This window comes from Acomys russatus, chromosome 14 (genome assembly GCF_903995435.1).
Source record: "Acomys russatus chromosome 14, mAcoRus1.1, whole genome shotgun sequence".
Lineage (NCBI taxonomy): Eukaryota > Metazoa > Chordata > Mammalia > Rodentia > Muridae > Acomys > Acomys russatus.
In genome coordinates this window covers 30,705,541-30,718,797 of record NC_067150.1, presented here as the reverse complement: position 1 = coordinate 30,718,797, position 13,257 = coordinate 30,705,541, and the positions used below count along the sequence as shown (strand labels likewise).

General features: G+C 38.7%; 2 protein-coding genes across 2 annotated transcripts; both read right to left on the bottom strand.

The window, feature by feature from the left end:
- Window positions 1-338: 338 nt before the first annotated feature.
- LOC127197999 (olfactory receptor 145-like) lies at window positions 339-1,280 on the bottom strand. The gene has a single exon (XM_051155805.1). The coding sequence runs from the start codon at window positions 1,269-1,271 to the stop codon at window positions 339-341; it is 933 nt and encodes a 310-aa protein (XP_051011762.1). The 5' UTR covers window positions 1,272-1,280.
- Window positions 1,281-11,720: 10,440 nt separating this feature from the next.
- LOC127197998 (olfactory receptor 145-like) lies at window positions 11,721-12,663 on the bottom strand. The gene is given in 2 exon segments (XM_051155804.1): window positions 11,721-11,900; window positions 11,902-12,663. Coding segments are annotated over 2 exon segments (933 nt in total). The 5' UTR covers window positions 12,655-12,663.
- Window positions 12,664-13,257: the final 594 nt, after the last annotated feature.

Here is a 13,257-nt window from a genome sequence, read left to right as displayed (position 1 = left end):
GGAAAATTACAGATACACTAATCTCTCAACTTTTAGAGAATGATAGGTTAATTATCCTTCACTATATTTACTTCTGACATGTCCTAGATAATCAAGTTAATATTGCAGGTGAAATAATTTTAATTCCAAGCTATTCTCACCATAGGTAATGTTTTTTGTTTGTTTGTTTGTTTGTTTTAGTTGTTTTAACAATTGAAGTTCCTCAAGACAGTGGGTCAAATCTATAGTCTCATGAATGTAAGCAAATGATCTGATTATGAGCAAATTCTCCAGTGTGGTCATTATTTTTAAACTTTACATATTCTAAGATTTACTTACATAGCAAATGTAGATTCTACTTAGATAAGCACACTTTTTTTCAACGTTTTTCTCAGTGCAATGTGGACATCCTTGTTCCTTATACTGTAGATGAAAGGATTTAGCATTGGGCCCACAATGGTATAAAAAATGGTTGATACTTTGTCTTGATCAAAAGATGCACTAGATGGCTTAAGATACATGAAGGCTGCAGCACCAAAGAAAACAGAAACAGCTACTACATGGGAGCCACAGGTACTGAAGGCCTTTGACCTGCCCTTTGCAGAATGGATGCTGAGGATGCTGGAAAGGATCAAGGTGTAGGAAATAAAGATAGTCATACAGGGCACTGTTACATTGACACCCACAACAATAAAAAGCACCAGCTCATTGATGGAGGTCCTTGTGCAGGAGAGCTTCAGGAGAGGAACTATGTCACACACATAGTGATTGATGATGTTGCCATCACAAAAGATGAGTCTCAGCATGCACACTGTGTGGGCCATGGCTTCTACAAACCCCATCACATACACACCCACTGTTATTAAGTAGCAGACCTGATGGGACATGGTGACTTGGTAAAGCAGGGGCTTACAGATGGCAGCATATCTGTCATAGGCCATTGCAGTCAAAATGTAGCATTCATCAATAACAAAGAAGCAGAAAAAAAAGAGTTGAGTCATACACTCGGCATAAGAAATGATGTTCTGCTTCACAAAACTCACCAGCATTTTGGGGGTTATGACAGAGGAGTAGCAGAGGTCTGTGAAGGAAAGGTTGAAGAGGAAGTAGTACATGGGGGTGTGCAGGTGAGGGTTCAATACAATCAGAACAATCAAGCCCAGGTTCCCCACCATGGAGACCACATAGATTCCCAAGAAGAGGAAGAAGAGAGGCAGCTGGAGCTCTGGCTGCTGTGTCAAGCCCAGTAGGATAAACTCCTTCACTGTGCTAGAGTCATTGCCTACAGCCATTCTTCCTCAGGTCAGATCTGTAAGAACAGCAAAAAAAAAAAAAAAAAAAAAAAAAAAAAAAAAAAAAAAAAAGTTGTAGCATTAAAGTGAAATCCCAGCCCTCTTCAACATTCCACATTTAAATGAGATTAAGAACCAGGATAGAATGATAAATTCAAGCTTATTTTTTCCTGTGTCTTTGTTTTCTATATTTTATGGTAGTCAAGGCACAAAAATAATCATGAATATATGAAAGGAATTTCTTTGGGATTAATATTCATGGAAAGAATTACATTATTATATCTGTAGCATCTCAGTTCTGCTTCTACCTTGACCGTCTACCTCCCACTTCAGTCTCAGTGGCAATCTCAACAGAGAATGGGCAAGGCACATCACAGTGTTGCTCAGAGGTAATTTGGTAAAATTAAATCATGCACCCAATTCAGTATTTACATTTGTATTGGGGACCTCGCAAATGGCCTTACTGATTCGTTTGTATTCTCACAGAGGGGCACAAATGGCATGGATGAGCTGTGAAGGTACATAGCACAGAAAAAAAATTATTTCCATTATTAGATGTGTCCTTTTGGTAGTGATGGAAATTAATTTGGGGCTGGGAAATCCAGAGCCCCATACTAACTGGCTCTGGAAAAGCTGTAGTTCTGTATCAGGATTTATGGCGGTGGCTTTTCTCAGAATGCCTTCTCTCTCGCTGAGGTTGGTAAATAGCATCTACAGATGTCTCAAGAGCCACCTGGCTAAGACCCAAGAGGGTTTTTCTTTTTTTTTTTTTTTTTTTTTTTTTTTTTTTTTTTATTAATTTATTCTTGTTACATCTCAATGTTTATCCCATCCCTTGTATCCTCCCATTTCTCCCTCGCCCCTCCCCCATTTTCCCATTATTCCCCTCCCCTATGACTGTTCCTGAGGGGGATTACCTCCCCCTAAATATTCTCATAGGGTATCAAGTCTCTTCTTGGCTACCTGCTGTCCTTCCCCAAGAGGGTTTTTAATGTTTTTGTAATCTTAAAGATCTGGTTAGAAGTGGAAAGGTTTTTGTTTACCAGATATTTTCCCAAGAGATCAGGCTTTGTTGCTATGGTTCTTACAAATTAGTTCAATAGTAATGACATTGTCTTATTTAATGTGTGCAATTTTTTGTTTTGTCCTATTATTTAAGAATTTATACACTGCTACAGTGTGTATTGAAGAGGTTCATCCCTGATGTATTCCCTTCTAATTCCTCCCCATCCTCCTACCACTATTCTTTCCCAAGTTCATTGATTCTTTTCAATTTTTTAACCCACTGAGTCTACTCAGCACTAACTGTTTGTATATGCATATGAGATCCTTCTACTTGAGAGCTGGTAGACTCTCATGGTCTGCATCATTTAAAAGTGCTATACTCTTCAAATTAGCTATAAGCTGCCAATAGTTAATCAGCTAGAGTCAGAATTCATGACCCTATTTTCTCTCCACTGATGAATTTTATCATGACTGGTTTTACGTTGGTCTTATACTCTTGTTACCACTGTGAATTCCTTGACGGCAGCCCAAAAACATTGTGTTAATGTTATGATCTATCACCTCTGACTCTCACAATCTTTTCATTCTACTTCCCTAATGATTACTGAGACCTGGGTGAAAGGGTATGATGTAGAGTTCCCATTGAGGGCTGAAATTCCAAAGTCTCTCCTTCTATACTTGTTGGCTACCTGTATATACCTGTATCGATCTCAATCAACTGCTAAATGAGGCATCTATGATGACAGTTGAGAGATGCACATATCTATCAGTGTAATGGAAATACATTGTGGGTAAATTTAATACTATATCCATACCAGATTACAGTTGTAGGTACTTCCCTATTACCTATAACCAATCTGCCTCAGTAGTTGACTCCAAGACCCATTATAGGAATTAATTTTGTCTGTGGAGCAGCCTTGCAGTCCAACCCAAAAGTGAGTTATTCATATATCAGGCAAGTATTGCATCGCATCGATGGACTTGTTCTACCAGATCAGCCATTACAGTAGCTCTCCTGAGTAACACCTAGCTAAAATTGATTATTACTTTTCTCTTTTCATAGCATGTACATATATTTAGCACTACAAAAGCTGGGCAATCCCAGATTCATCCTCTAACTTCTTACATAAGACAAGACAAACTTTAAAAGACTGACACACACTATTCTCTTTTTAAATCAATCAGATTAGTTGAGATACAACTATCAGAAAGGATTAGTTTCTCACCAGCCTTTGAATCATGCTGAGGGAAATGAATGCTTTTTATGAGTTTATCTAACACAAAGAGAAAACTTTTATTTTCAGCCCTGTTTGGATTATATATAGATGTATATAATCTAAGTTTTTATGTATGAAATTATCAATGAATACAAAGAGCAAGTACAAAAAAATGCACATATATAGACATGGAAATGTTCTTTTTTTCTTAAGAATGCTACTCAGCAGGCTATTAAATTGATACAAGCTTTATTACTCACTAGTATAGCTTGACTACATGGTGTTTTCTGCAAAAAAAAAAAAAAAGAAAAGATTGAATAATGAAGTTTGGTGGTAAACAAGTTCAGTGGCAATAACCTGTATTATTGGAAGTTCTATGGAACACTACTAGCAAACGCCTCCAAAAAAGGGTAGTTCATTCCTGGTTCAGGCTTCTTATTTAATTAGGAGAGAGGAACACACTCTCCCAATTCTAAAAAAAAAAAAAAAAAAAAAAAAAAACAAAAACAAAAAACAAAAAAAAAAACAAAAACTCCATGTAACTCTTTTTCTACGTGAGTATATTTTAGGAGGCTTGTATAATAGTAGGTTTACACACAGCATTCTCAAAGGTTAGAGTTACTTATCCCACATCACCTCACTCCTCTTTTCCACCATCCCATCTACTGCCCCACCCAATCCTTCCTGCCTGTTCTTCCTGCACAACATCTGTGCTCCAATGTTACATGCATGTAATTACTGCCACTGTGGGCACTCTCCAAATAGAAAAGTATGAAAACTTGTGTTGTATACTATGGATTCTCCATAATGTCTATCACTAAATGAAATCTTATGTGCTCCTTTATGTGTTATTTCATACATATCGTACATACTTCTTTTTTTTATTAATTTATTCTTGTTACATCTCAATGCTTATCCCATCCCTTGTATCCTCCCATTCTTCCCTCCCTCCCATTTTCCCATTATTCCCCTCCCCTATGACTGTTCCTGAGGGGGATTACCTCCCCCTGTATATGCTCATCGGGTATCAAGTCTCTCAGAGGAAGGACAACAGGTTATCGTACATACTTCTTAACCTAACTCTGTATCATGAAGGGATAGTGGCTATTTTCTTCAGAGGTACTTATGAAGTACTTAAAGTAATTAAACTTGACATATGCATAGGGTGTCCTATAAATATGCATAGAAGAATATGTATGATATTCTATGCAGAATAATTCCCCACAGGCAAATAATTATAGAGTGCCAATGCTTTTATTTATAGATAAAAATGTGGACAAGGATGACATCCAGAAGATACATAAAGTCAGGGTTAACTTTCAGAGGCCATCAAAGTGGACTCCAGGTCAAAGTTTTTAAGCTCTGAAAGATTAAAAAAAAAAAAAGAACCTATAGCTTTCTTCCCTGATTGTCACCCTGATTTTCTGAAAATGCTGAGAATACACAATGTCTCTTCTCATAGACTCAGATTAGAGGGAAATTGTAACAGTGAATTGTAATAAGGTCTCAAATGCTAAAATCAACCTTCTATTTCTTTTGGAATGCCACTGGGAACCATTTTTACTCTTTTGTGGCAAAACAAGTGGAAAACTTTGTTTCTTAGAAAGATTAATATTGATGGAGAGTACTTAGGAAAATGGCCAGCATTTGAGAAAGGGAAGTAGGGTTGTTACAAGAGGGAATTACAGCAGACAGTGAGTGGGAACAGAAGAAACAGTGGGAGAAGAAGAGTGGGGAGGAAAGGATAGGGAAGCAGAAATGGAGGGGAATAATATGGGAAAACAAAGGAAGGTCCCTGAATTAAGAGTAATGCTGTGAGAAGTTCTGATTTTTAAGAAAAGGGGATATCTCAAGAGAATATACAGTAGGAAGGCTCTTCAACACAAGGATACAGGAAAAACAACAGCAACAAAACCCTCCAAGACATTATCCTAAGGGGTTGAGTACATGTGGTGTTGCTACAAGCAAATGTTAAAAGGAGTGAAAGTTTAGTCAGAGTTCTACATTTAGCCTTGAATAACTGGAAATGAGCATACAAGTCACAGGCCTAGAGGAGGGAAATAGGATGAAAGAGGGATGGAGGGAGGAATGGAGTGAGGGAATAACAATTGAAATGTGATCTGAATAAATAAAGAAAAAGAAAATACAAGTTTGAAATAGTGAATGTGTTAACACCTGGCTGGTGCTCTGGAGAGGGTCCAGGGTAGTTTCTCTGGTGCTGGATGCAGATGCCCTTCCAGTTCACTTTATCACTTGGGTGGCCAGAGCTGATGGCTCAGGCAACTCATCAGGATTAAAAGAAGAAAAAGGAAGGAAGGGAAATAAAAGCCCAAGGTTTCTTCTCCAGGGACTGGCTGTCCTGCTGCTGAGGAGAACTTAAACTGACCATAAATTTCCTATGGCTGAGGCTGTAAAGGCAGCTTCTGGCTAGAAACTGCACAGGGGTCACAGATGGAGGCTCTTTGATCTGTAGATAGGCCTTTTTGCAGAGATCTCCAATAAGTTGGTGTAAACTTAGGCTTATTAGCCATAGAAGAAGGCTGACAGCCCTTAGTCTGCTAACTTATTTGAGAATCTACAGGGAAATAAGAAGTAAGAGAGAGAGAGAGAGAGAGAAAATAAACCACTCACACACACACACACACATTCAAGAGAAGAGGATCAGGAGAAAAGGTGGATGAAGTCAGGCATCTTAACTTCAACTCAAGTTAAGCTGCTCAATTTTCTCCTCTCCACATTTATTGTAGACCGTACTTATACTTCTGAGAAAAGAGAATTATCTCATAGTTCAAAGAGTTCAATTATCACAAAAACAGATGAATTCTAAAATATAACAGGTTACATGTTTTAAAGCTAAACATTTCTTATCTATATATCCATACATAAGTTCATGGTGAGTTCAGAATGACGAAGGTTGGCAGGGTCTAAGGTTAATAGGGTCTGAAATTTACCTGAGTACACAACTTATCAATTAGAACGGACCTGACTATACATTATCCAGCTATCTCTTAGTTCATTATGAGCCCAGGACAATAATTTTTATCTGTCTTTCATTCTAAGAAATAGTAAATTCAGACATATCTAGGTAGCTTCATTCCACTTAGGTCATGAGAAGTTTAAACAAACGTGCCCATATTTATGGTGAAAAAAGCAGGATTCATGGTGCCATCTGCAGTGGAGGCTTATCTGAAGCCACAAATCTGCTAGTAGGCTATCTTTAGTGAGGCATCTGGAGGTCCACAAAGGTATTTATTGCAGCCATAAACTAACTTTAACTTTTAAAACTATTTGAGTCAAATCAGGAATTCCATAATTAAGGATTAATTCATCTGAATAACAAAAAGTACATCTTCAATAAAATCCTCTGGAAGTTTGCTCAATCAGAGCTGGTCAGTACCCAGAAGCTAACAATTCACACCAATGCCAGATGAATTTACTTTTGGTTTTTCAAGACAGGGTTTCTCTGTGTAATCTTGGCTATCCTGGACTCGCTTTGAAGACCTGGATGGCCATAAATGTAGTCCTGGCTGTCCTGGACTCACTTTGTAGACCAGGCTGGCCTTAGACTCACAGTGATCCACCTGCCTCTGCCTCGCTGGGTGCTGAGATTAAAGGCACGCGCCACCATGCCCAGCTCTAATGCCAGATTTCAGAGAGATGCAGCAGTGCACAATTGACACAGTAGTCTGAGGTTGGAAGCAGTTCTGGGGTGCATCACAATACAGACCTTGCAAATACTGGATCCCCTCCAGAGATCTCTCATGCCTCCTGGACTTTCCCAGATCAATGGCTCCTGATAGCATGTCAGAGGCTGGAAGCAGTTTCAAGGTACATCATGGTATAAGACCTTGCAAATACCAGATCACCTCCTAGACAGCCCACATGCCTAGTGGAGCTCCCTTAATAGGGTGACTCTTGGCACGAATGTACTAACAAGACTAAATAAATTCTAAACAACTGTGAGAAAAATGAGAAAAATCACAGGCTATTTCTCTAAATAACAAAGCACGGGACTAGTGAAGTCTATAAGAAAAAAAGTAAATAAAATAGCACAAAAAAGAAAAAAACAGAAATCCCCCAATATTAGATTTTTCCATTTAAGGTAAAAATAAATACCAATGCTAAAATAAGTCACAATTATTTTTCACTCTCCAAAATTGCTAAGGGATCAAAATTCCTTAGGGTAAACCTGAAATGTGTCCCAAGGGACCAGCATTCCTTCAGTTCCCACAATGATCACAACTTGAGGATTCATTAAAATATATTCCATAGAAAATGTTACGATCAATCTTGTTGGTAAATTTTGTTTTAATTGGCGTTATTATTCAATTTTTCTCCTTTGTGCCATGCAAAGTGCCTTCTGCCACTGTGATGAGAGTCAGCAGGAGTGAAGATTCCAGCAAAGTACTAGCTGAAGATCTCCCTATCCAGTGACATTCAATGGCGTCACAAATAAGATCCACTCTTTCAGGGTGTGAGCAAAACCAATAATCGCCTTTGAAATAGCCTGTGCTGTTTAGGGTGGGTCAGTTTATGGGACCATTTTGGGCAACAAATTAACAAGATACAACCCATTCCTGGCCCTAGAGGTTTTAGTTCGTGGCATAAAATACCGAGCTGAGGAATTTTCGTCTACATTATATGGCAACTCCTTGTCAATTTCTGTTCTATGTAATAGGAAAGTTCTACAGTAGAAGGATTCTATATATCTTTTCAAAAAGCCTTTAGTATTAGTTGCCTATTTGCTTGAAGGTATCCATCACCATCTCAGGCTCTTAAATTTTTTGTGTTTCCCTAATCTGTGAAAAATCCCTGAACCTGAGAGTATGTATATGATATGAATATCCCATTTATGGTTGAGCACCTCAAAGTCTCTTGTTTTGGACATGATTATCAGAAAAGATTCCCTATGTCAATTTTTATATACTGCAAGAAGAAGATTCTATGAAGTGGGTGTGTTTGAGAGAAATGCTGACATGTGGGAATAGCAAAAATTCATTAAGAATTGTTTTAACACATGTCCATTTAACAGAATAATAGTAGTATGTTATCTCACAGCCCTTAGACCCATTTGGTCACAGGTTCTTGTCCCCACTAACAATGTCAGCTATGCAAAATGGACATGGTAGAAAAAATATACTATTCGACAAGTGGTGTTAACCACACTGAATATTATCCATGTAAAGAAGGAACCTGAAGGCCTATATCTCACATGTATTAGAATCAATGACAGCTACTTCAAAGACTTTGACATACGACCTGAAAGTCTTAGAGGGTCTTGAAATCATGAAGAAAATAGTTTAAGGCATAGTCATAGACAAAGAGTTTCTGAGAAGATTCCAGCAGAGCAGGATATAATTGAAAGATTTATTTGCCTGGCTTTAAAGGGCTTCTGCACAAGAATGAAGCTATAATGAGAACTTATATTCAATTAACAGAATAGGAAAAAATATTTAGTATGTAGAGATCAATATCTAAAATGCACAAAAAGTTAAAAAACTAAACACCTGAAACCAAATAATCATTTACAAGGCTAATAAAATGTGTACACAGTTGACAAATAACAAAGTAATAACAACCAGAAACATTTTAAAATGTTCAACATCACTAATCATCAAAGAGAAGCACATATAAACTGCAGTGACAGTACATCTCACCCTATTCAAAATGGCAGCCACCAAGAAAACAAGTAACATCAACGCTGAGGAAGATGTAAATTTAAAGAATTATTTATTTTCTGCTAGTGGGATTGTAAATCATCCAAGTACCATCAAAATCAACATAGAGGTTTATCAAGGTACTAGAAATAGATACATCATTTGACCCAGCTCTAACACTTTTTGATATTCAACCTAAACTCCAAGTCAACATTTTACAGAGACAATATTTAAAATAGCTAAGTAATGGCAGACATAAAACATCCAAAAAATGGGAAAAAATGAAATTTATATACACAATGGAGTTTTCAACCACAAAATGATTAGAGAGATGTCATTCATAGGAAACTGTATACATCTCATGGTGAGTTTACTAAGTAAGTTAAGCAAGTCTAAGCAAGACAAACATTTATATATTTTCTTTCATTTGCGGGTCCCATATTTCACAGTAAATAAAATTGTATATTATCAATGACAGTGTTATGCAATGCCAAGTTATTTGTTTATATTATAAGCAATTCAGTTTCCTTTACAAATAAAAAGATGGCATCTGGCAGCATTCTTCAAGTGCATATTTCACCACGACAATAGTGGTGAGTCAAAGTCATAAACAACAACAGCATGCATGTGTTGAATAATAATCCTTAAGCCCCACTGTGGTTCAGTTATCCAGAAGTAAGCATGGTAAAAAATATTCATGTGGCAATTAAAATGAACTAGACATTTTATGACAGTGTTCTCCAACAAAAGAACAAATGTAACACTAAAAAAATAAAATAAAATCAGAGGTACAACTTACATATTGCAGACAAAAGGTAACAATTTCAATTTGAGGTCGGAGAAATTTTGACAGATAAGTAGATTTAATAAATGCTCAAATAACCATACAAATAATCCCACATGTAAACATATCACAGAAACCCATTACAGACATGAAGCTAAAATCCTTGAAAACAAAATGCTAGCAATTTCTTAGTGATTTATTAATCTAAATCTCACCTGCGCTAAGTAATATATGTTGTAATCAGGTGGGTGGACTGTGGATCAAAATGCATTCATTATCTCCCTGAGCTCATATCTGTCAGTTAGCACCTATAGATACCACTTAACAAATACATAAACCTCTCTGTGTCTTAATTTCATTATTGTAATAGAAGCATCAACAGTATCATCATGGGCTTATGGTAGGTTTTTTATATTATTAATTATTCACTTTACATCCTAGTCATAGACCCCTCCCTCCTCTCGCCCAGTCCCACAATCTCTGCCTGTTTCTCCCACCCTCCCATTCCTATACCCCAGAGAAGGGAACTCTGACCACCCACTCACCACAACATATCAAGTCTCATCAGGACTGAAGGCATCCCCTTCCCCTGTGGTCCAGAGAGGCAGTCCCACCAGGGGAAATCAACAAAAAAACAGGCAGCAGAATTCATGTCAGAGCCAGCCCCTCTTTCTCAGTAAAGTACCCACATGAAGACCAATCTGTCCATCGGCTACATCTGTGGAGGGTAGCCCAGGTCCAATCCATGCATGGTTCCTGGCTGGAGCCCAGTCTCCACAGGTATCCCTGGGCCCTGATTAGTTGGCTCTGTTGCTCCTCCTGTGGAGCTCCTGTCCCCTCTGAGTCCCCCATCCCTCCCCAGACACTTTCCCAAGACTCCCCACATTCCAACCAATGTTTCGTTGTGGTTCTCCATATGTGCTTCAGTCAGTTGCTGGGTAGAGCCACTCAGAGAGCAGCCATGGTAGGCTCTCATCCACAAGCACCGCAGAGTATCATCAGTACTGCCAGAGGTTGGCTGTCTCCAATGGGTGGGTCCCAAGTTGAGCCAGGGGGTGGCTGGACATTTCCTCAATCTCTGCTCCATCCCAGTCTATTATACCTGGGACTCTTCTTGGCTACTTGCTGTCCTTCCTCTGAGTGCCACCAGGTCTCCCCCTCCAGGGGACATGGTCAAATGTGAGGCACCAGAGTACGTGAGAAAGTCGTATCACGCTCTCCACTCAACAGTGGAGAATATTCTGACCATTGGCTAGATCTGGGAAGGGGTTTAAAGTTTACCTCCTGTATTGTCCTTGGCTGGTGCCTTAGTTTGAGCGGGACCCCTGGGCCCAAATCTGCCTATCATATTGTTTTACTTGTAGATTTCTAGGACCCTCTGTATCCTTTTATTTTGCTATTCTCCCATGCGTCTCTCATTTAGAGTCCCAATAGGATGCCCTCCCCTCTGTCCCAGTTTCCTGGTAAGTGAAGGCTTTCGTGGGACATGCCCCTTGGGCTAGTATGCAGATATAAGTGAGTATATACCATTTGATTCTTTCTGCTTCTGGGTTAACTCAACTCATTATGATCATTTCTAGCTCAATCCATTTATCCACAAATTTCGGGAATTTTACCAAAGTGTTTTTATGTTATTTTAGTTCCTATCATTATTATTTTACAAAACTGTGGATCAAATGAAGAACATCATGAACATAAGCAAATGCCACTTCTCCAGACAGTCTTCTTGCTATTTGTAAACCTCACATGCCCTAACAGTTACATCCACAAAAAATACAGATTCTACTTAGCTAAACATCCTTTTATTCAAAGTTTTTCTCAGTGCAACATGGACATCTTTGTTCCTTATACTGTAGATAAAAGGATTCAACATTGGGCCCATAATGGTATAAAAAATGGTTGATACTTTGTCATCATCCCCAAATGCATTAGATGGTTTGAGATACATGAAGGCTAATGCTCCAAAGGAAAAAAGAAACAGCTATAACATGAGAGCCACAGGTACTGAAGGCCTTTGACCTACCCTCTGCAGAATGGATGCTGAGGATGTTGGAAAGGATCAAGGTGTAAGAAACAAAGATAGCCATACAGGGCACTGTTACATTGACACTCACAACAATAAAAAGCATCAGCTCATTGATGGAGGTGCTTGTACAGGAGAGCTTCAGGAGTGGAGGTATGTCACACATGTAGTGATTAATGATGTTGCCATCACAAAAGGTGAGCCTCAGCATGCAAACTATGTGGGCCATGCCACCCACAAACCCCATCACATATACACCCACCGTCATCAAGAGGCAGACATGACGGGACATGGTGACCTGATAAAGCAGGGGCTTACAGATGGCAGCATATCTGTCGTAGGCCATGGCTGTCAAAATGTAGCATTCACCAATAACAAAAAAGCAAAAGAAAAAGAGCTGAGTCATGCATTCAGTATAAGAGATGATGTTCTGCTTCACAAAACTCACCAGCATTTTGGGAGTTATGACAGAGGAGTAGCAGAGATCAATAAGAGAAAGGATGAAGAGAAAGTAGTACATGGGGGTGTGCAGGTGAGGATTCGAAACAATCAGAACAATCAGGCCTAGGCTTGCCACCATGGAGACCACATAGATTCCCAAGAAGAGGAAGAAGAGAGGCAGCTGGAGCTCTGGCTGCTGTGTCAAGCCCAGCAGGATGAACTCTTTCACTGTGCTGGAGTCATTGCTCTTGGTCATTCCTCCTTGGATCACAGCTGCAAGAACATCAGAAATTGAAATGTTAAAATGAAATCTCAACCCTCTTCAACATAACACATTTAAATGAGAATAAGAACCAGGATAGAATGATAAATTTAAGTTCATACTTCTCTGTGCCTTTGTTTTCTACATTTTATGAGAGTTGAGGTACAGAAATAACTATAAATATATGGAAGGCATTTATTTGGGAATAATATTCTTGTAACCACTACCATTATTTTCTCTGTAGTATCTCAGTTCTACTCCTACCTTGACTATGAAGCTTTTACTTTAGGCTCAGTGGTAACCTCAAAAGATAACAGGCAGGACACATCAAAGGGTCACTTCATTGCTCAGAGGTAATATGGAGGGGAAAAGATCATGCATCCAATCAATACTTACTTTTGTACATGAGGACCTCCCAAATGGCCTTACTGAATCTGCTGTATTCTCACAGAGGGATAAGTACAAATGGCATGGATGAGCTGTAAAGGTATATAGTCCAGGAAAAAAATCTTTAGTTGTTACTAAGTTTGCCTCTTTTGCACTGAGAAAAATGAATTTTGCACTGGTGGTTCCAGAGCTCTCATTCTTCTGGGTTCC

Coding starts and splice junctions, on each gene's coding strand:
- LOC127197999 (XM_051155805.1), bottom strand. CDS start 1,271: ATGGCTGTAGGCAATGACTCTAGCACAGTGAAGGAGTTTATCCTACTG.